Source organism: Mustelus asterias, chromosome 24 (assembly GCF_964213995.1).
Source record: "Mustelus asterias chromosome 24, sMusAst1.hap1.1, whole genome shotgun sequence".
NCBI lineage: Eukaryota > Metazoa > Chordata > Chondrichthyes > Carcharhiniformes > Triakidae > Mustelus > Mustelus asterias.
Window position 1 is genome coordinate 542,113 of NC_135824.1, and position 24,051 is coordinate 566,163.

The 24,051-nt window shown below is 48.4% G+C and overlaps 1 protein-coding gene across 1 annotated transcript in view; it reads left to right on the forward strand.

Annotated features, from left to right (window-relative positions):
* Window positions 1-10,185, forward strand: part of afg2b (AAA ATPase AFG2B) — a 17,345-nt gene extending 7,160 nt beyond the window's left edge. Inside the window, exons 3-8 of the mRNA XM_078241139.1 lie at window positions 2,169-2,327; window positions 2,483-2,692; window positions 3,294-3,524; window positions 5,975-6,109; window positions 7,461-7,583; window positions 9,936-10,185. Of these exons, the coding sequence (XP_078097265.1) occupies window positions 2,169-2,327; window positions 2,483-2,692; window positions 3,294-3,524; window positions 5,975-6,109; window positions 7,461-7,583; window positions 9,936-10,082 (1,005 nt within the window). The 3' untranslated portion in view covers window positions 10,083-10,185. The remainder of the gene's footprint in view (window positions 1-2,168; window positions 2,328-2,482; window positions 2,693-3,293; window positions 3,525-5,974; window positions 6,110-7,460; window positions 7,584-9,935) is intronic.
* The last annotated feature ends 13,866 nt before the right edge of the window (window positions 10,186-24,051 follow it).

Genomic DNA, 24,051 nt, shown 5'->3' on the forward strand with positions numbered 1-24,051 from the left:
AACTCGTTTGTAATTTTATACACTTGTACGAAGTACTGAAATGCTCCACGGTTCAGTTTCTTCATGACCCGCCATTTCTCTTGCAGGCACTAGAGACTCGTGACCGTTCAGTATATTTTGTAATGTCCTCCCGGTACTCCCCTTTTACCCTCCAAACCGTAGACTTTGGATTTTTTAAACAGTCCCACCCATACAGCAGAGCATCCCTCTCAGTGAGCCTCCCATGTGGCCACCTGTGCACTGGAACACGTGCACAGACCCTGCAACTGAGGAGTCCACCCGATTATTTTTCTCAATAATAAATGCATTTTTTTTCCTTACTTGGTCTCTTTTCTCTGGCACTTCAATTTTAATCCTGTTGTTGATTTTTCCCAGCCCTCTAATACACAAAGCACAAGGACCCACAATGTATTTTTACTTGGGATCTTTTCCCGACGCTTTCGACAAAGCAAAATCCCGACTTTTCACCAATTTTCTTTTTATGTTAGGGTGGCACAGTGGTTGGCACTGCAGCCTCACAGCGCCAGGGACCAGGGTTCGATTCCCGGCTTGGGTCACTGTCTATGTGGAGTCTGCACATTCTCCATGTCTGCATGGATTTCCTCCGGATGCTCCGGTTTCCACCCACATACTGAAAGACGAATGTTAGGTGCATTGGCCATGCTAAATTCTCCCTCAATGTACCCGAACAGGCGCTGGAGTGTGGCGACTAGGGGATTTTCACAGTAATTTCATTGCAGTGTTAATGTAAACCTACTTGTGATACTAAAAATAAATTTTTAAAACTTTAAAGGGGTTTTGGGTTTTGCACACACAGATTCAAACTAATGCATGTAGATTTATTGAAAGAGATGTTCTCTGTACTGAGCAGAAAATGAAAGTAAGACACGAGTCTGCGAAACACCCCAATGACTTCCTCAAATTAAGTGACCGGCTCTTAAATCAATAATGCAACCAGTTAAATATGTAACACTCTGCACCTGCACCAAGAGACGCCAGGGCTAGATCTGACCAAACTTCACGCATCCCTGCAGAGTCAGCGCAGGAATCCTGGTTGATGTTTCAAACCCCTGTGAATACCTTGGCTGATAGTAGCTCTCCTGTCAGCTGAGCTCAGAATAGGGAGATACCTGGGGCCCTACAGTCCCCACACTCCCTACCCCGGCTCCCTACAGTCCCCACACTCCCTGCCCCGGCTCCCTACAGTCCCCACACTCCCTGCCCTGGGTCCCTACAGTCCCCACACACCCTGCCCCGGCTCCCTACAGTCTCCACTCTCCCTGCCCCGGGTCCCTACAGTCTCCACACTCCCTGCCCCGGGTCCCTACAGTCCCTACCCCGGCTCCCTACAGTCCCCACACTCCCTACCCCGGCTCCCTACAGTCTCCACACTCCCTGCCCCGGGTCCCTACAGTCTCCACACTCCCTACCCCGGCTCCCTACAGTCTCCACTCTCCCTGCCCCGGGTCCCTACAGTCTCCACACTCCCTACCCCGGGTCCCTACAGTCTCCACACTCCCTACCCCGGCTCCCTACAGTCTCCACACTCCCTGCCCCGGGTCCCTACAGTCCCTACCCCGGCTCCCTACAGTCTCCACACTCCCTACCCCAGCTCCCTACAGTCTCCACACTCCCTGCCCCGGGTCCCTACAGTCTCCACACTCCCTGCCCCGGGTCCCTACAGTCTCCACTCTCCCTGCCCCGGGTCCCTACAGTCCCTACCCCGGCTCCCTACAGTCCCCACACTCCCTACCCCGGGTCCCTATGCTCTCCTCACTCCCCATCTCGTTGGGCTGTTATTGTTTTGCTTCCAGATACGGTGGCACAGTGGTTAGCATTGCTGCCTTGCAGTGCCAGGGACCTGGGTTCAATTCCCGGCTTGGGTCACTGTCTGTGTGGAGTTTGCACGTTCACTCCGTGTCTGCGTGGGTTTCCTCCGGGTGCTCCGGTTTCCTCCCACAGTCTGAAAGACGTGCTGGTTAGGTGCATTGACCCGAACAGGCGCCAGAGTGTGGCAACTAGGAGAATTTCACAGTAACTTCATTGCAGTGTTAAAGTAAGCCCACTTGTGGCTAATAAATAAACTTTAACTTTAAATACACTTACAGAACAGTTTTCCTGTTTAAAATTCCTGTGTGTAAATATAATATTTGGTTTCTTTGTGGAAGGAGCCACTGGACAAGGAAATTACCTTTGCGGATTTCCGTGAAGCCCTAAGGAGTGTGCAGCCTTCCTGTCTCAGAAGCAGCATTGGACTGACCGACTTCAGACCCGTCCACTGGGACCAGATTGGAGGCCTGAGTCAAGTCAAATTGAAACTCAGACAGGTAGAGTGCAGCAGTGACTCAAAGATGTAAATTGTTCTCTTCTCCCTGCCCTTTTCTAGTCTGCAACCTCTCTGCCTCCTCCCAGCTCCGAAGGCTTGTAGGAGTGTGACACAGATCTAGCATGTAGGTTATAATTGTTAGCATTCTCTCCACAGAGTCTCGAATGGCCACTGATGTATCCAGAAGCATTTGTGAGGATGGGTGTGACCCCAATCTGTGGAATTCTCCTGTACGGCCCGCCAGGCTGTGCAAAGACCACACTGGTGAAGGCTGCAGCCTCCAGCTGCCGATTTTCTTTCCTTTCGCTCAGTGGGGCTGATCTCTTCTCACCGTTTGTAGGTGATTCTGAAAAGGCCCTGGCACAGGTGTGTATTTCAATCAGCTTCCCTCTGGGTCCTCAACAGCAAGTTAATGATCATATCACATAGAGATAAGAACCAGCTAAAGCTGAGTGCTGCTGAAGGAAATGCATTATATCTAATCACTCTTCACTCATTCTGAGCAACTTGTATTTATATGTACATTTCTGTAATGCAACAAGAACTTCACGTTAAATTCCACATTTTCTTTGGTTAGGCTTTATTTCAAACCTGTGTGGCCTGTGTGAGCTCAGTAATCAATGTTATAATTGCTTTAATTCTCTAATGATTAGCATAAGTAATTTATCAAGTAATCGAATAAGATAAAAGCATTGTTGGATGCTGGAGATCTGAAATAAAAACTGTTGGAAAAACTCAGCAGGTCTGGCAGCCTCTGAAGAAATGGGCGTAATGTTTCGAGTCTGATTGACTCATCTTCAGCTGAATGTTCATTCTGTTTCTCCACAAGACCTGAGGTTTCCCAGCATTTCCATTTTTATTAAGGATAAAGTCTTGGTGACAGTTGATAGGATTGGCGCTGCAACCACATTGTTGTCTCCCCCTAACGCCTTTGCCCTTGTACACTCCCGTTCTGTTCAATGTACAGGTTTTTCACCAAGCTCGAGTTGCAGCTCCATCAATCCTGTTCCTTGACGAAATTGATTCCATGCTTGGATCCCGCTCGCTCGGTGGAACAAAGGACCGTAGTGTTAAAGAACGCGTGCTCTCTGTTCTTCTCAATGAAATGGATGGAATTGGTCACCCACTGGCCAAAAGCAGAGGCACTGAGAGGAAAACATTCCTGCCTGAGGGAGAACAATCGGAACTGACAAAAAAGGTGAAACTTTTAATTGCTGAAACCTGAATGTAGAAAGTGCTGATTCCTAAAGGGTTTTGATCAAATAAATAAGCTGTTTGCCGCTGTTACACAGAACTCTGGCTAATTGCAAATTCATGAACAGGTCTTGGAAATATCCCAGTGACACTAGGACGGTCTTTCTTGGGAAGTTCTTCGGCTGTGTGACAAAGTAAAATTTTCCCTCAGCTCACACACAATCTATGTGAACGTGGACAAGATAGAAAAATAACTTGGCAAAGGGCAGTTCAGAAAATAGTTTCAACTGAACTGAGAGAGTGAACAGAGGAATTGGAATTGTAGAATGATGCTGCACAGGACAATGCCATTCTGCCCATTGTGCCTGTCCTGGCTCTAGTGGAGCTATCCAATTAGGAAACAGAAAAAGATTGGGGCGGCACGGTGGCACAGTGGGTTAGCACTGCTGCCTCGCAGTGCCAGGGACCCGGGTTCAATTCTGGTCTCGGGTGACTGTGTGGAGTTTGCATGTTCTGCCCGTGTCTGGGTTTCCTCCAGATGCTCCAGTTTCCTCCCGCAGTCCAAAGATGTGCGGGTTAGGTGGATTGGCCAAGCTAAATTGCCTTAGTTTCAGGGGGATTAGCAGGGTAAATACATGGGGTTACAGGGTAGGGTCTGGGTGGGATTGTTGTTGGTGCAGGCTTAATGGCCTCCTTCTGCATTGTAGGGATTCTATTAGCAAAGGCGAATGTTGCCCTATTGCAGGCAGCATCACAAGAATTTATAATGAACTAAGGAAATGGCAGGAAAACTAAAATGATTTGTCCCTGTTTTCACAGAGGAAGATTCAATACCATGCAACACCTCCCCCCCCCCTCCCCCGCACCCCCAAGGGTCTAGTGAGAACAAGGAACTGAAATAAATTAGTATTAGTAAAAATGCAGCACTGGAGAAATGACTGAGACAGAAAGTTGGTAAATCCCCAGACCTCCTGATTTACATCCCTTGGTGTTGAAAGAGAGGCTGTGGAGATAGCAGATGCTTTGGTGATCATCTTCCAAAATTCTATAGACTCGAGTGGTTCCTGCAGATTGGAAGTTAATATAACCTCACTCTTTAAGAAGGGAGTTAGAGAGAAAGCAGGGAGCTGCAGACTTGTTAGGCTGACAGCAGCAGTAGAGAAAATGCTAGAATCTATTATAAAGGGTCTGATAACTGGACAGTTTAAAAAAAAATAATGGTAGGAATGAACAGAGTCAACACCTTATGAAAGGGAAATCATGTTTAACAAAGCTGTTGGAGTTTTTTGTGGATCTAACCAGCAGAATAGATATGGGAGAACCAGTAGATATGGTGTATTTGGGTTTTCAGAAGATTTTTGATAAGGTCCCTCACAGGAGGTTGTTAAACAGAACTGGAGCACATGTGAGTTTGGGGTAATTTACTGGCATGGATTCAGAATTGGTTAACTGGCAGGTCATTCTCAGGTTGGTAGGCTGTAGGAAGTGGGGTACTTCAAGGATCAGTGTTTGGGCCCCGGCTGTTCACAATCTGTCAATTTGGATTTGGGAGACCAAAGGTAACATTTCCAAATTCGTTGATGTCACAAAACTAGGTGGGAATGTAAGTTGCAAGGAGGATGCAGAGTTTCATGGGGATTTAGACAGGTCAAGAACATGGCAGATGGAATGTACTGTGGAAAAATGTGAAGTTATCCGCTTTGCTAGAAAAAAACAAATGCAGATATTTTTTTGAATGGTGAGAGTTTAGCAAGCAATTAGGAAGAAAAATGTTTTCTTGACCTTTATTGTAAGAGGATTCGATTACGGGAGTAAAGAAGTCTTACTTCAACTGTCTAGAGCCTTAGTGAGACATCACCTAGAGTCTCCTTACCAAAGGAAAGATAGGCTTGCCATAGAGAGGGTATAACAAAAGTTCATCACACTGATTCTTGGGATGTGGAGGTATTGAAGAGACCAGACTTGTAATCTCTAGAGTTTAGAAGAATAATAGGTGATCTCATTAAAGAGAGCAAAATTCCTACAGGGCGTGACTTCTTTAGTGGCTTGAATGGTAGCTCTTCCCTTTAGAATTTTTCTTTACAGAAGGAATAAAATCTCAGTATTCTGAAATATCTCCTTAAATGTCTATCACTGCTTCTCTATTGATCTGTCCTAGCCTTGTTATCCTCAGTTGACTTTGCTTAATTCTGCTTTCGTGCCCACATAGTTGACCTTGTTTAAGTTTACGATACTAGTCATAGATCCACTCTTCTCCCTTTTAAACTGGATGTAAAATTCACCCTTTCAAACTGGATGTATCGACACCTTACATAAACTAAATTTCAGCCTTTTGAGATATTGAATTTTGTTCCTGTCCCTAGTTTCTAATCTTGAATATAAATCATTAACATTTCAGCAGGAGATTCTCACTAACTCGCTGTGAGGCTAATGAAACATTGTCTTTTTGTTTAGTTGGAGTTTCAGGAGGTTCGTAACAAAGATGTGATCGTGGTGGCTGCGACAAATCGACCAGACCTCTTGGATGATGCTTTACTGCGACCTGGGAGATTTGACCAAATAATCTTTGTTCCATCTCCAGATGAAGAAGTAAGTTTGGGCTCATGAAGCAGGTGGCACACATCCAATACGGTGCATCTTGGTGCTGTGAGCTGTGCTGCCAGCTTCCCAGCGAGCAACTGGTGACCCAAAGCTTCACTGAGGTCTGTGCTTTGATGTTGCTTCCAGTTGTATTCAGGCCTTTATCACAATTATTTTTTATTATTTATAAGTGAATGTGGGCGTTGCTGGCTGGACCAGAATTTATTGCCCTTCAGAAGGTGATATTGAGCTGCCCTCTTGAATCACTGCAGTCCCTGAGGTGTAGGTACATCCACAGTGCTGTTAAGGAGGAAGTTCCAGGATTTTGACCCAGCACCAGTGAAGGAACAGTGATGTATATATCTGAGTCAAGATGGCGAGTGACTTGGAGGGCAGCCTCCAGGTGATGGCATTCCCAGGTATCTGCTGCCCTTGTCCTTCTAGATGGTAGTGATTATGGGTTTGGAAGGTGCTGCCTAAGGAACCTTAGTGAGTTTCTGCAGTGTATCTTTGAGACGGTAGACACGGCTGCCAATGTACTTCGGTGATGGAAGGATTGAATGTTTGTGGAAGGGATAGCAATCAAGTGGGCTGCTTTGTCCTGGATGGTGTCGAGCTTCTTGAGTGTTGTTGGAACTGCACCCATCCCGGCAAGTGGAAGGTATTCCATCACACTCCTGACTTGTGCCTTGCAGATTGTGGGCAGGCTTTGGAGAATCAGGAGATGAGTTACTTGCCACAGGATTCCTAGCTTCTGACCTTCTCTGGTAGCCATAATATTTATATGGCTAGTCCAGTTCAGGTTATGGCCAATGGTAACTGCGAGGATGTTGACAGTGATGGTAATGCCATTGAATGTCAAGGTCCAATGGTTAGATCCTCTCTCATTGTAGATGGTCATTGCCTGGCACTTGTGTGGTGCAGATGTTACTTGGCACTTATCAGCCAAGCCTGGATATTGTCCAGGTCTTGCTGCAAATGGTGCTGAACATTGTGCAATCATCAGCGAACATCCCCACTTCTGACCTTATGATGGAGGGAAGGTCGTTGATGAAGCAGCTGAAGATGATTGGGCCTAGGACACTCCCTTGAGGAATTCTACATAAAGATACTTAAAGAAAAAGTTGATTTATATAGCGCCTTCAGCATCTCAGACATCCAAAATCACTGTTAAGCCATTGCGGTGTTAATCACTGTATCACAGCAGCCAGTTTGCACCCACAGCGAGTTCCCCGAAACAGCAATGTGATCATCGCTGGGTAGTCTGTGTTTGGTAATGTGGCTTGCACAATATTCCGTCTGTGTTATCTGGAGAGGTACTGCTGTACATGTTCTTACTCGGGGCCTTTATTCCGTCTAGGCAAGACTTTCCATTCTGAGAATTTGCACATCCAAAACTCCACTGGATGATGTGTCATTGGAGGAACTGGTTGCTGCAACCAGAGGTTTTACTGGAGCAGATATACAGAACTTGTGCAAAGAGGTGAGTGAAGTGTGCGTGGCGTTGGCATTCCTGCACTCAGGCACAGGTCTGAGCTGGTTCACTCTCTGCCCTGCTAGCAGTTAACGGCAGATACATTCCAAGTATCATAGCTTTGAATGTGTCTCTGTCACAGGATCAGACTGAGAAAGGAACGTGGTTTGGGAACACAGGAAAGCAAGAGTTTTGGAGTTTGACGAAATAATGAATCTAAAATAAAAGCAGATGTTAGAAATACTCATCAGTTCTGGCAACATCTGTGAGAGGTGAAGATATCTTTTGCTGAAATATTAACTCATTTTCTCTCCCCAGATATTGCATGAGCTGTTGAATATTTCCAGCATTTTCTGTTGGTTTATTTGTATAAAATCCAGCCTTATATAGTGACATTCTCCACATTTCCTTTTTTACTATTTTATCCAGTGTCTCCGGGAAATTGGTTTTAGAGTGGTTAAGCACACATTGGCACAGCATAACATGCAGGTACAGCAAGCTTTTAGAAAAGCTAATGGAATGTTGGCCTTTATTGCAAGAGGAATTGAGTGCAGGAGTAGTGAGGTCTTGCTTCAATTGTTTGGAAACTTGGTTAGACCACACCTGGAGTAGTCTGTACAGTTATGGTCCCCTTGGCGCAGAAAGGATATTATTGCCAGAGACGGAGTGCATAAAGGTCCACCAGACTTGTTCCAGGGATAGTGGGACTGTCTAATGAAGAGGGATTGGGAAAACTGGGCTTGTATTGTCTAGAATTTTGAAGAATGAGAGGTGACCTCATTGAAACCTACAAAATACACAGAGTAGGTGGCAGGAAGCTGTTTCCCTTGGTTGCAACATCTAGAACCAAGGCACACTTCAGAATAAGGGAGATGCCGCTTAGGACCGAGATGAGGAGAAATTTCTTTACATCGAGGGTTGTGAATCTTTGGAATTCTCCACCCAGAGGGCTGTGGCAGCTCAGTCACTGAGTGTGTTTGAAGCGGAGATTCTTGGATTTCTGATTAACAATAACAGAAAGGGTTACGGGGATAGTGGGTGGAAAAAGCATTGAAATGCCACGATCTATTAAATGGCGGAGCAGTCTTGATGGACTGAATGGTCCACTCTGTTCTTGTGTAACATTTCCCAAGTTTGTGTCATCAGTAATATTGGTCCCAAGTTCTAACTTGTCTGTAGGTAGCTCCCCACCCAGCTGTCCCAGTGACCTCACCTGCGCACAGGACCCCCTGACCTTCCCCCAAATCCCACACTCATCCACAACACCATCTTTGCACCCCGACCCACTCACCTCACCCCCAATCTCAACTTCACCCTCACATTGCCCCAGTGTTCCTCCAAAGGGTTCCTCTATCCCATCCTCTGTGTCCATTGTGAATATATTGACATTGTCAACTTGATTAATCATTTATGTGATGTGGGCATTGCTGACAAGGCCACCATTTATTGCCCATTCCTAATTACCCTTAGGGAAAGTGGTGGTGAGCTGCCTTCTTGAACCCTTGTAGTCCCTGTGGTATAGGTACACCACAGTGTTAGGAAGAGAATTCCAGAATTTTGACCCAAAGACTCTGAAGGAACAGTGATATATTTCCAAGTCAGAATAGTGAGTGACTTGGACGGGAACCTCCAGGTGGTGGTATTCATAGAAATCATAGAAACCCTACAGTGCAGAAGGAGGCCATCCGGCCCATCGAGTCTGCACCGACCACAATCCCACCCAGGCCCCACCCCCACACATTTACCCACTAATCCCACCAACCTACGGATCTCAGGACTCCAAGGGGCAATTTTTAACCTGGCCAATCAACCTAACCCGCACATCTCTTCCCAGGTATCTGCTGCTCTTGTCCTTCTAGATGGTACTGGGTTTGGAAGGTGCTGTCTAAGGAGCCTTAGTGAGTTCCTGCAGTGTATGTTTTAGATGATACACACGGCTGCCACTGTTCATCGGTGATGGAAGGATCGAATGTTTGTGGAAGGGGTAGCAATCAAGGGGCATCTTTGTCCTGGATGGTGTCAAGCTTCTTGAATGTTGTTGGAATTGCACCCATCCAGACAAGTGGGGAGTATTCCATCACTCTCCTGACTTATGCCTCGTTGATGGTGCACAGGCTTTGGGGAGTCAGGAGGTGAGTTACTCGCTGCAGGATTCTTAGCCTTTGATCTGTTCTTGTTGCCACAGTATTTATATGGTTAGTCCAGATCAGTCTCTAGTCAATGCTAAACCCCAGGATGTTAGTGGGGGGATTCAGTAATGGTGATGCCATTGAATATCAAGGGGCAATTAACCTTAAACTCTACTCCGCACCTACGGGACAGGGGAGGTGTAACACCTTGTGGCTATTTTGTTCCTCACAGGCTGCCTTACTGGCTCTGCAGGAAAATGGACTTGATGCTGACGCTGTGGAACACAGTCATTTTCTCAAATCTCTTCAGAATTTAAAGCCCTCTTTGACCGGCCAGCAGCTGGATTTCTACCACAATCTGTTCTCGGCAGCAAGGTAGAGGATAGCCTGAGCATTCCCATGGACAGCAACTAACAACCTGGCTCCAAATGAAAGAGTCAAAACTAAGTAGAAATTTCTAATAAACTTCTATTTTGTATAAACAGTCTTGATCCTTTCAATTCAAAGTCTGACCAGACACGCAATTAAAAATCACTAAGTGTGATGAAAAATATCTGCGGCACAAATCTGATCTGCATTATAACGGAGATGTGATTATTTAATGTATAGGATGTTTGATGGAATGCAGCAATCACTCTGGACAGAGTCTGAAGGTGTGAATATCAGTGTTCCTGTGACGGCTTCATTGTGTCTTTCTGTCGCCTGATAATATGTCCTGACCATGTTACGAGTGGAGATTGTGACTTGCAGAGTTCCAGAGATAGTGATGGGAGAATGGAGATTACCAGAGATGTAGTTTCATGAGTTTCCCCTTTTCTGTCCAGTTCAATTGCTTGGTGTTCTGTATAACTGGGTTCTGCCACATGCAGCCGTTTATATGGCAGCAAAATATCACAGTGTGTCGCAATGTGCAGTGAGGGGCGGGGGAAAGTGGCTGAATGTTTGAGGAAATGCCATGCTAAAGCTTGAGGCCCCTTAATGTCCTGAGATGTGCATCTTAGAGGGATTAGTGGGTAATTACGTAGGGATATGGGGGTAGGGCCTGGGTGGGATTGTGGTCGGTACAACTCGATAGGCCGAATGGCCTCTTTCTGTACTGTAGGATTTCTATGATTCTATGAAATGGGTTGGAAGGAAGCTTTTGAAGGAAAGAGATCCAACAGGGTTTAAGGGAGAGAGGAGTCGGCAGTCACTCGGCAAAGGGGGCGGAGAATGTGTAGCCCAGGCCAGCAGAGTGAAGAAACAGGCGGGAGAGTTTAAGATTAGGGCAGGGATTACAGTCGTTTTGTTCAGGAAAGAAATTAATGACAATCAGCAGATAAGGCTGATGGGTCAGTTTGGAAGAACTTGAGCAACAAGCTCCAACACCAGCTATGCCCAGGTTGGAAATCTTGTTTCACCCATTTGGGTCGTTTTGAACTTTCATCTCCTCGGATATTCCAGTATTGTCACAAACAAGTGGGTGCAGCCCTTACTCAGAGTCCAGATCCGACCCCCACACATCACTGTAACAGCTCAAAGCTTACTGCACAGGATGATGCATAAGAATATGCAGAAGTTGTTTTCACTAATATCAATGATATAGAACATAAGAAATAGGAGCAGGAGTAGGCCATCTAGCCCATCGAGCCTGCCCCACCATTCAATAAGATCATGGCTGATCTGAAGTGGATCAGTTCCACTTACCTGCCTGATCCCCATAACCCCTAATTCCCTTACCGATCAGGAATCCATCTATCCGTGATTTAAACATATTCAACGAGGTAGCCTCCACCACTTCAGTGGGCAGAGAATTCCAGAGATTCACCACCCATTCCTCCTCAACTCTGTCCTAAACTGACCCCCCTTTATTTTGAGGCTGTGCCCTCTAGTTCTAGCTTCCTTTCTAAGTGGAAAGAATCTCTCCACCTCTACCCTATCCAGCCCCTTCATTATCTTATAGGTCTCTATAAGATCCCCCCTCAGCCTTCTAAATTCCAATGAGTACAAACCCAATCTGCTCAGTCTCTCCTCATAATCAACACCCCTCAACTCCGGTATCAACCTGGTGAACCTCTGCACCCTCCAAGGCCAATATATCCTTCCGCAAATAAGGGGACCAATACTGCACACAGTATTCCAGCTGCATCTTAATAAAATAAGAAAATAGCATCTTAACTTTACTTGCAAAAGTCTCAGACCCTTCCAGACTCCAACCTCTTCCCTTTTGAAGATATTCTGCTGAAGTTGCCAGGAAAATGACCTGGATGAGGAAGTGGAGGGATGGGTTGGTAAGTTTGCTGACGACACCAAGGTAGGTGGTGTTGTGGATAGTTTGGAGGGATGTCAGAAGTTGCAGCGAGACATAGATAGAATGCAAGACTGGGCGGAGAAGTGGCAGATGGACTTCAACCCGGATAAGTGTGTAGTGATCCATTTTGGCAGATCCAATGGGATGGAGCAGCAGTATAAAATGAAGGGTACCATTCTTAGCAGTGTAGAGGATCAGAAGGACCTTGGGGTCCGGGTCCATAGGACTCTTAAATCGGCCTCGCAGGTGGAGGATGCGGTCAAGAAGGCGTATGGCGTACTAGCCTTCATTAATCGAGGGATTGAGTTTAGGAGTCGGGAGATAATGCTGCAGCTTTATAGGACCCTGGTTAGACCCCACTTGGAGTACTGCGCGCAGTTCTGGTCACCTCATTACAGGAAAGATGTTGAAGCCATTGAAAGGGTGCAGAGGAGATTTACAAGGATGTTGCCTGGATTGGGGGGCATGCCTTATGAGGATAGGTTGAGGGAGCTTGGTCTCTTCTCCCTGGAGAGACGAAGGATGAGAGGTGACCTGATAGAGGTTTACAAGATGTTGAGGGGTCTGGATAGGGTGGACTCTCAGAGGCTATTTCCAAGGGCTGAAATGGTTGCTACGAGAGGACACAGGTTTAAGGTGCTGGGGGGTAGGTACAGGGGGGATGTCAGGGGTAAGTTTTTCACTCAGAGGGTGGTGGGTGAGTGGAATCGGCTGACGTCGGTGGTGGTGGAGGCAAACTCGTTGGGGTCTTTTAAGAGACTTCTGGATGAGTACATGGGATTTAATGGGATTGAGGGCTATAGATAGGCCTAGAGGTGGGGATGTGATCGGCGCAACTTGTGGGCCGAAGGGCCTGTTTGTGCTGTGACTTTCTATGTTCTATGTTCTATGAAAAACATGGAGGAAGTTGGAGCCTCAGTGCAGTGAGTGCTGATTCCAGCCACAAACCAGACCGGTCTATGTGGAACAGGGGGAGGCCATTCAGCACATTTCACCATTCGGTTAGATTATGGCTGATGTGACCAGACTCCATTCAACTCACCTTTTACCCTGGTTCATGGAGACAAACCTCACATGTTTTGCCATTCAAGTTATATAATATAATGCTGCAACTGTACAGGACCTTGGTGAGACCACATTTGGAATATTGTGTGCAGTTCTGGTCACCTCACTATAAGAAGGATGTGGAAGCGCTGGAAAGAGTGCAGAGGAGATTTACCAGGATGCTGCCTGGTTTGGAGGGTAGGTCTTATGAGGAAAGGTTGAGGGAGCTAGGGCTGTTCTCTCTGGAGCGGAGGAGGCTGAGGGGAGACTTAATAGAGGTGTATAAAATGATGAAGGGGATAGATAGAGTGAACGTTCAAAGACTATTTCCTCGGGTGGATGGAGCTATTACAAGGGGGCATAACTATAGGGTTCGTGGTGGGAGATACAGGACGGATATCAGAGGTAGGTTCTTTACGCAGAGAGTGGTTGGGGTGTGGAATGGACTGCCTGCAGTGATAGCGGAGTCAGACACTTTAGAAACATTTAAGCGGTTATTGGATAGGCACATGGAGCACACCAGGATGATAGGGAGTGGGATAGCTTGATCTTGGTTTCAGATAAAGCTCGGCACAACATCGTGGGCCGAAGGGCCTGTTCTGTGCTGTACTGTTCTATGTTCTATAACCCTTGCCTCTCTTTTTCGTTGGATCTGGCAGTGGCTTGGTAGTAACACTATAGCTCGGAAATATCCTGTCATTTGGGCCTGAGTTACACATTGGCAGATGCTCTGTATAGAAGAGCAGGCGGTAAACACCCAGATCAGGAGGAGAATGGAAACCTGAACATTGAAACAGGGAGAGGAGCAATGCTGGAAATAGCAGAAAATTAGCAAGTGAGCAAATGATGGATAAGAAACGAACTAGAAAAGAGACAAAGAATTAATGAGGATTTTGCCAGGAATGAAGAATTTCAGTTTTGAGATTGGATAGGTTGTGTTTTTCCTTTGGAATTGAGGAGATATTCAATTACGGTGTATTAAATTGTGAAGAATTGAGAAAAAGTGAATAGAAAGATGTATTTTCGATAAGCCAATTAGGGGTTTTGATTTAAAGTATTTGATAGAATGGATTAAAGGGGAGTTAAATGATTTTACTCAGGATGCTGGGAGATTTGGAATTTAACTGCCTGAAATCTCAAAATATTTGGAAAGATACAAAGCGCTGCCACCAAAACTTCTGAACCAAGAGCTGCAAAGTGGGATTAGGTTGAACAATAATTTATTCAGCTGGTACAGACACACTGGCCTGAACGACCTCCAATGTCATACATTTTTTTATATTGCTATATTTTCTTATGAATTGCAATGAGGCCTCCTCCGTGTTACCCCAGACTGTAGGTTTCCTCCTTTCACCGTGCTGTGATCCAGCCAAGTGTTAGTGTTTAGTCTTAACAGAAGGAAGACTGACTTCCTGACCTCCTTCCTCCCAGGAGATGAAAGGTGCTGATTCTTCCCAGCGTGTAGTCAGAAGCTGTTTGCAGAAAGCTCTGACTCCTTCACAGGTAAATAATTATCAATAAAACACATCAAATGTCATCAAAGTCTCATTCACAAAACTATCGAGTACTGCGCTGGGAAACGCACTCATTCAAATTCAGGTTGAGTTTTGTGGCAATATTTTCCCAGTGACAAGGTAACTGGAAGTTAATTAATTGGTGATTTATCAGAAATCATCTGTCCATCTGTAACTGCCAATTTCTGTGATTGCTGCTGCATGAGTGTAAAATACTGACATTTGTATAAATAAAAGCCACAACCGGCAAACGTTAAGTTCTGAGCAGAATCGTCAATGTGAGAGGACAGGGTCCTCCAACAAAAGCAGAAAATAAAACCTGTCTCTGACCCTCTTTCTAGTCAGTAACAGTTTTAACAACACCAGGTTAAAGTCCAACAGGTTTATTTGGTAGCAAATGCCATTAGCTTTCGGAGCGCTGCTCCTTCGTCAGATGGAGTGGAGTGGACTCCAAAGACGAAGGAGCAGCGCTCCGAAAGCTTATGGTATTTGCTACCAAATAAACCTGTTGGACTTTAACCTGGTGTTGTTAAAAGTCTTACTGTGTTTACCCCAGTCCAACGCCGGCATCTCCACATTATGACTACCTCTTTCTAGTCCACAGTGGGAGTTTATATCTCACAGTGTTCATGGCAAGCTGTCTGTCTATATCTGTCTCCGTGTGTCATGTCTGTGTCAGTTTCTCCCCTCACCCTTTCTGTCTCTCTTGCTCTCCCTATCTCAAACTCTGTGTCCATCTCACTCTCCCTGTATCTATCTTGGTTCTGTTTCTCTCCATCTCTGTGTTTGTCTATATCTGTCTCCGTGTGTCTTGTCTTTCTCTGTGAATGCCTCCCACTTTTCCTGCCTTTCTGCATTTATTTCACTCTTCTTCCCTTTGTGTTTGTTTCTCTGTCTCACTCCTTGTGTCTGCCTCACTTTCCCTCTCTCTGTGTCTCTTGAATCCAACCTTGGGTGACTGTGCAGAGTTTGCACGTTCTCCCCGTGTCTTCATGGGTTTCCTCCCACATTCCAAAGATGTGCAGATTAGGAGAATTGGTCATGGTAAATTTGTGGGGGTTATGGGGATAGGACAGAGATGAGGGCCTGGGTGGGATGCTCTTTCGGAGAATCAGTGCAGACTGGATGGGCCGGATGGCCTCTTTCTGCACTGGAATTCTGTTCTAAGGGCTGTGTTTCATTCTCCTCTCTCAATGTCTCGCTCTTCCCCGTGTCCATCGCACTCTCCCACTGTTTCACAGTGTTTGTCACTCTCCATGTTTCTCTCTCAGTCTCATTCTCACTTGTCTCTCCCTCTGACCCACTCTGTCAGTTTGTCTCTCCTCACTCAGTCTCTCCCTCTCCCTTGTCTCTACCCCTCTCTGTCTCTCCCCCTTCTCTGTCTCTCCCCCTTCTCTGTCTCTCCCCCTTCTCTGTCTCTCCCCCTTCTCTGTCTCTCCCCCTTCTCTGTCTCTCCCCCCTCTCTGTCTCTCCCCCTTCTCTGTCTCTACGCCCCTCTCTCTCTCTACGCCCCTCTCTCTACGCCTCTCTCTCTCTCTACGCCCCTCTCTCTATGCCCCTCTCTCTGCCCCCCTCTCTCTCTCTCTGCCCCCCCTCTGTCTCTACCCCCCTCTCTGTCTCTACCTCCTCTCCCTGTCGCTCGTCCATCCCTCCCTCTGTCCCTCACCCCTCCCTCCAGCCCTCAGTCTGTCGCTCATCCCTCCCTCCCACTGTCCTTTGTCCCTCCGTCCCTCTGCCCCTCCCTCCCTCTGTCCCTCCCTCCATCCCTCACATCCTCCCTCCTGCCCTCCCTCTGTTCCTCCCACCCTCCCTCCGTCCCTCCCGCCCTCCCTTTGTCCCTCCCTACCTCCATCCCTCCCTCTGTCCCACCCTCCCTCTGTCCCACCCTCCCTCTGTCCCTCTGTCCCTCACTCCCTCTGTCCCTCCCTCTGTCCCTCCCTCCCTCTGAGAATGTGTATAAGGTAGATTGAGAAGAGGAAAGGGTTAAAATTGGGATATGTAACTAGGAATCAGTTGAGGAATAAACTGGTTTTGGAAAGGGCCTGAGGCGAGGGCGACAGGGCCCAGCGAAACTAATGATCACGTTAAAGAAACTGCTAATAGGTAATTGTGGTTCTGGCTTCGGAGATCAGGGACTTATTGATTGGCCTTTTGTTCTTGAAAGTAATCTAATCAAAAGGTAACAATACAGCTATGCCCTTATTGGCTAACAGAAGTATGTGGATGTATCACCATCGTGTATAACTGAAACTGTTTTGTAAACCTGTGTCTCATCAGTTTTTGACCCGACTTCCGAAAATGAATTCCGCACCTCTGTCCCTCCCTCCCACCCTCTGTCCCTCCCGCCCTCCCTCTCTCCCTCCCTCTCTCTCTCCCTCCCTCTGTCCCTCCCTCCCTCTCTCCCTCCCTTGTCCCTCCCCCTCCCTCCCTCTGTCCCTCCCTCCCTCTGTGCCTCCCTCTGTCCCTCCTTCCCTCTCTCTGTCCCTCCCTCCCTCTTCCTGTCCCTCCCTCCCTCTCCCTGTCCCTTCCTCCCTCTCCCTGTCCCTCCCTCCCTCTGTCCATCCCTTCGTCTGTCCCTCCCTCCCTCTGTCCCTCCCTCCCTCCCTCCCTCTCTCCCTCCCTCCCTCTCTGTCCCTCTCTCTGTCCCTCCCTCCCTCTCTCTGTCCCTCCCTCCCTCTCTCTGTCCTTCCCTCCCTCTCTCTGTTCCTCCCTCACTCTCTCTGTCCCTTCCTCCAACCCCTGTCCCTCCCTCCCTCCCTCCCTCTGTCCCTCCCTCTCTGTCCCTCCCTCCCCTCCCTCTCTCCGTCCCTCCCTCCGTCCCTGTCCCTCCCTCTCTCCCTCCCTCTGCCCCTCCCTCTCTCTGTCTCTCCCTCCCTCCCGCCCTCCCTCTGTCTCTCCCGCCCTCCCTCTGTCTCTCCCGCCCTCCCTCTGTCCCTCCCGCCCTCCCTCTGTCCCTCCCTCTATCCCTCCCATCCTCTGTCCCTCCCTCCTTCCCTCTGTCCCTCTCTCCCTCCCTCTCTCCCTCCCTCTCTCCCTGCCTCTCTCCCTCCTTCTGTCCCTCCTTCTGTCCCTCCCCCATCTGTCCCTCCCTCCCTCTGTCCTTCCCTCCCTCCATCCCTCTTTGCCTCCCTCCCTTCCTCCCTCTGTCCCTTTCTCCCTCCCTCCCTCCATCCCTTCCATCCTCTGTCACTCCCTCCCTCTGTCCCTCCCTCCCTCCCTCTGTCCCTCACTCCCTCCCTCTGTCGCTCTCTCCCTCCCTCCCTCCATCCCTTCCATCCTCTGTCACTCCCTCACTCTGTCCCTCACTCCCTCCCTCTGTCCCTCCCTCCCTCTCTCCCTCGATCTGTCCCTCGATCTGTCCCTCCCTCTGTCCCTCTCTCCCTCCCTCTCTCCCTCCCTCTCTCCCTCCCTCTCTCCCTCCTTCTGTCCCTCCTTCTGTCCCTCCCCCCATCTGTCCCTCCCTCTGTCCTTCCCTCCCTCCATCCCTTCCATCCTCTGTCACTCCCTCCCTCTGTCCCTCCCTCTGTCCCTCACTCCCTCCCTCTGTACCTCACTCCCTCCCTCAGTCACTCTCTCCCTCCCTCCCTCCATCCCTTCCATCCTCTGTCACTCCCTCACTCTCTCCCTCCCTCTGTCCCTCCCTCTGTCCCTCCCTCCCTGCCTCCCTCCCTCCATCCCTCCCTCCTCCCTACGTCCCTCCCTCCCTCTCTCCCCCCCTCCTTCTGTCCCTCCCTCCGTCGCTCCCTCCCTCTGACCCTCCCTCCCTCTGTCCCTCCTTCCCTTGGACCCTCCCTCCCTGCCTCCCCCCCTCTGTCCCTCCCTCCCTGTGTCCCTCCCTCCCTCCCTCTGTCTGTCCCTACCTCTGCTCCTCCCTCCCTCCCTCTCTCCTTCCCTCCCTTCCTCTGTCCCTCCCTCCCTCCCTCCCTCTGTCCCTCCCTCCCTCCCTCCCTCTGTCCCTCCCTCCTTCCCTACCTCCCTCTGTCCCTCCATCCCTCCCTCCCTCCCTCTGTCCCTCCATCCCGCCCTCCCTCCCTCCCTCTGTCCCTTCCTCCCTCCCTCTGTCCCTCCCTCCCTCTGTCCCTCCCTCCCTCCCTCTGTCTGTCCCTACCTCTGCCCCTCCCTCCCTCCCTCCCTCTGTCCCTCCCTCCTTCCCTCCCTTCCTCCCTCCCTTCCTCCCTCCCTCCCTCCCTCCCTCGCTCCCTCCATCCATCCCTCCCTCTGTCCCTCCCTCCATCCCTCCCTCCTTCCTTCCCTCCTTCCTTCCCTCCCTCCTTCCCTCCCTCCCTCTGTCCCTCCCTCCCTCTGTCCCTCCCTCCCTCCCTCCCTCTGTCTGTCCCTACCTCTGCCCCTCCCTCCCTCCCTCTGTCCCTCCCTCCTTCCCTCCCTTCCTTCCTCCCTCCCTCCCTCCCTCCCTCGCTCCCTCCGTCCCTCCCTCCCTCTGTCCCTCCCTCTGTCCCTCCCTCTGTCCCTCCCTCCTTCCTTCCCTCCTTCCTTCCCTCCCTCCTTCCCTCCCTCCCTCCGTCCCTCCCTCCGTCCCTCCCTCCGTCCCTCCCTCCGTCCCTCCCTCCGTCCCTCCCTCTGTCCCTCCCTCCACCCCTCCCTTCCTCCGTCCCTCCCTCCGTCCCTCCCTCCCTCCCTCCGTTTCTTCCTCCCTGTGTCTGTCTCTCGATAAAAGCAAGTTACTGCGGATGCTGGAATCTGAAACCAAAAAAGAAAACGCTGGAAAATCTCAGCAGGTCTGGCAGCATCTGGAAAGAGAGAAAAGAGCTGACGTTCCAAGTCCAGATGACCTTTTGTCAAAGCTGGGTCATCTAAACTCGAAACCACAGCCCTTTTCTCTCCTTCCAGATGCTGCCAGACAAAAAACAAAGAACAATACAGCACAGGAACAGGCCCTTCGGCCCTCCAAGCCCGTACCGATCATGTGTTCCTAACTAGACCATCCGTTTGTATCCCTCTATTCCCAGTCTGTTCATGTGGCTATCTAGATAAGTCTTAAATGATCCTAGCGTGTCTGCCTCAACCACCTTGCCTGGCAGCGCATTCCAGGCCCCCACCACCCTCTGTGTAAAATACGTCCCCCGCATATCTGTATTGAACCTTGCCCCCCTCACCTTGAACTTGTGACCCCTTGTGTTTGTCATTTCTGACCTGGGAAAAAGCTTCCAACTGTTCACCCTATCTATGCCCTTCATAATTTTATAAACTTCTATTAGGTCGCCCCTCAACCTCCGCCTTTCCAGGGAGAACAACCCTAATTTACTCAATCTCACCTCATAGCTAATACCCTCCATACCAGGCAACATCCTGGTAAACCTTTTCTGTACTCTCTTCAAAGCCTCCACGTCCTTCTGGTAGTGCGGCGACCAGAACTGGACGCAGTATTCCAAATGTGGCCTAACCAACGTTCTATACAGCTGCAACATCATATGCCAACTTTTATATTCTATGCCCCGTCCAATAAAGGCAAGCATGCCATATGCCTTCTTCACCACCCTCTCTACCTGTGCTGCCACCTTTAAGGATCTGTGGACTTGTACACCCAGGTCCCTCTGTATGTCTATACTCCTGATGATTCTGCCATTTATTGTATAGCTCCCCCTTACATTAGATCTACCAAAATGCATCACTTCGCATTGATCTGGATTAAATTCCATCTGCCATTTCTCCGCCCAATTTTCCAGCCTATCTATATCCTGCTGTATTCTCTGACAATGTTCATCACTATCCGCAACTCCAGCAATCTTTGTGTCGTCCGCAAACTTACTAATCAGACCAGCTACATCTTCTTCCAAATCATTTATATATATCACAAACAGCAGAGGTCCCAGTACAGAGCCCTGCGGAACACCACTAGTCATGATGTGGAGATGCCGGCATTGGACTGGGGTAAACACAGTAAGAAGTTTAACAACACCAGGTTAAAGTCCAACAGGTTCATTTGGTAGCAAAAGACACACAAGCTTTCAGAGCCCCAAGCTCCTTCTTCAGGTGAGTGGGAATTCTGTTCACAAACAGGGCATATAAAGACACAGAACATAGAACATAGAACAGTACAGCACAGAACAGGCCCTTCGGCCCACAATGTTGTGCCGAGCTTTATCTGAAACCAAGATCAAGCTATCCCACTCCCTATCATCCTGGTGTGCTCCATGTGCCTATCCAATAACCGCTTAAATGTTCCTAAAGTGTCTGACTCCACTATCACTGCAGGCAGTCCATTCCACACCCCAACCACTCTCTGCGTAAAGAACCTACCTCTGATATCCTTCCTGTACCTCCCACCACGAACCCTATAGTTATGCCCCCTTGTAATAGCTCCATCCACCCAAGGAAATAGTCTTTGAACATTCACTCTATCTATCCCCTTCATCATTTTATAAACCTCTATTAAGTCTCCCCTCAGCCTCCTCCGCTCCAGAGAGAACAGCCCTAGCTCCCGCAACCTTTCCTCATAAGACCTACCCTCCAAACCAGGCAGCATCCTGGTAAATCTCCTCTGCACTCTTTCCAGCGCTTCCACATCCTTCTTATAGTGAGGTGACCAGAACTGCACACAATACTCCAAATGTGGTCTCACCAAGGTCCTGTACAGTTGCAGCATAACCCCACGGCTCTTAAACTCCAACCCCCTGTTAATAAAAGCTAACACACTATAGGCCTTCTTCACAGCTCTATCCACTTGAGTGGCAACCTTTAGAGATCTGTGGATATGGACCCCAAGATCTCTCTGTTCCTCCACAGTCTTCAGAACCCTACCTTTGACCCTGTAATCCACACAGACTCAATTTACATGAATAATGGTTGGAATGCGAATACTTACAACTAATCAAGTCTTTAAGATACAAACAATGTGAGTGGAGAGAGCATCAAGACAGGCTAAAAAGATGTGTGTTGTCTCCAGACAGGGTAGCCAGTGAAACTCTGCAGGTCCAGGCAGGCTGTGGGGATTACAAATATTTAATTAGGGGTGTGGGGATGGCCTTGGCGAGATGTTCGTCTTCATCAATGACATGTTGAAGGCTCCGAAGAAGATGTCATAGCTACAACATTGTCATCAACATTGTCATAGAAATCATAGAAATCATAGAAACCCTACAGTGCAGAAGGAGGCCATTCGGCCCATCGAGTCTGCACCGACCACAATCCCACCGAACATAGAACATAGAACATAGAACATTACAGCGCAGAACAGGCCCTTCGGCCCACGATGTTGCACCGACCAGTTAAAAAAAAAACTGTGACCCTCCAACCTAAACCAATTTCTTTTCGTCCATGAACCTATCTACGGATCTCTTAAACGCCCCCAAACTAGGCGCATTTACTACTGATGCTGGCAGGGCATTCCAATCCCTCACCACCCTCTGGGTAAAGAACCTACCCCTGACATCGGTTCTATAACTACCCCCCCTCAATTTAAAGCCATGCCCCCTCGTGCTGGATTTCTCCATCAGAGGAAAAAGGCTATCACTATCCACCCTATCTAAACCTCTAATCATCTTATATGTTTCAATAAGATCCCCTCTTAGCCGCCGCCTTTCCAGCGAAAACAATCCCAAATCCCTCAGCCTCTCCTCATAGGATCTCCCCTCCATACCAGGCAACATCCTGGTAAACCTCCTCTGCACCCTCTCCAAAGCCTCCACATCCTTCCTGTAATGTGGGGACCAGAACTGCACACAGTACTCCAAGTGCGGCCGCACCAGAGTTGTGTACAGTTGCAACATAACGCTACGACTCCTAAATTCAATCCCCCTACCAATAAACGCCAAGACACCATATGCCTTCTTAACAACCTTATCTACTTGATTCCCAACTTTCAGGGATCTATGCACACATACACCTAGATCCCTCTGCTCCTCCACACTATTCAAAGTCCTCCCGTTAGCCCTATACTCAACACATCTGTTATTCCTACCAAAGTGAATTACCTCACACTTCTCCGCATTAAACTCCATCCGCCACCTCTCGGCCCAACTTTGCAACCTGTCTAAGTCTTCCTGCAAACTACGACACCCTTCCTCACTGTCTACCACACCACCGACTTTGGTGTCATCAGCAAATTTGCTAATCCACCCAACTATACCCTCATCCAGATCATTAATAAATATTACAAACAGCAGTGGCCCCAAAACAGATCCCTGAGGTACACCACTTGTAACCGCACTCCATGATGAATATTTACTATCAGCCACCACCCTCTGTTTCCTATCCGCTAGCCAATTCCTGATCCAATTTCCTAGATCACCCCCAATCCCATACATCTGCATTTTCTGCAGAAGCCTACCATGGTGAACCTTGTCAAACGCCTTACTAAAATCCATATATACCACGTCCACTGCCTTGCCCCCATCCACCTCCTTGGTCACTTTCTCAAAAAACTCAATAAGGTTAGTAAGGCACGACCTACCTGCCACAAAACCATGCTGACTATCACCTATCAATTCATTACTCTCCAAATAACTATAAATCCTATCCCTTATAATTTTTTCCAACATCTTGCCGACAACAGAAGTGAGACTCACCGGTCTATAATTCCCGGGGAAGTCTCTGTTCCCCTTCTTAAACAATGGGACAACATTCGCTAACCTCCAATCTTCTGGTACTATACCAGAGGCCAACGACGACCTGAAGATCAGAGCCAGAGGCTCTGCAATCACTTCTCTTGCCTCCCAGAGAATCCTTGGATAAATCCCATCCGGACCAGGGGATTTATCTATTTTCAGACCCTCCAGAATATCCTGCACATCCTCCTTATCAACTGTAATACTGTCTATTCTACTCCCCTGCAACCCAGTGTCCTCCTCAGCTATATTCATGTCCCCTTGCGTGAACACCGAAGAGAAATATTGGTTCAATGCTTCACCAATCTCCTCCGGTTCCACACATAACTTCCCTCTGCCATCTATAACTGGCCCTAAACTTGCCCTAACCAACCTTCTGTTCTTGACATACCTATAGAACGCCTTAGGATTCTCTTTAACCCTATCCGCCAAAGTCTTCTCATGTCCCCTTTTAGCCCTTCTAAGCTCGCTCTTCAACTCCCTCTTAGCCAATCTAAAGCTTTCTAGTGCACTACCCGAGTGCTCACGTCTCATCCGAACATAAGCCTCCTTTTTCTTTTTAACCAACAAAGAAACTTTTTTGGTGCACCACGGTTCCCTAGCCCTACCAATTCCTCCTTGCCTGACAGGGACATACCTATCACAGACTCGCAGTAGCTGCTCCTTGAAAAAACTCCACATGTCGGACGTTCCCAGTCCCTGTAATCTCCTAGTCCAACCTATGTTTCCTAATTCTCTCCTAATAGCCTCATAATTACCCTTCCCCCAGCTAAAACCACTGGCCCGAGGTTCATGCCTATCCCTTTCCATCACTAAGGTGAACGTAACCGAATTGTGGTCACTATCACCAAAATGCACACCAACTTCCAAGTCTAGCACCTGGTCTGGCTCATTTCCCAGCACCAGATCCAATATAGCCTCACCTCTAGTTGGCCT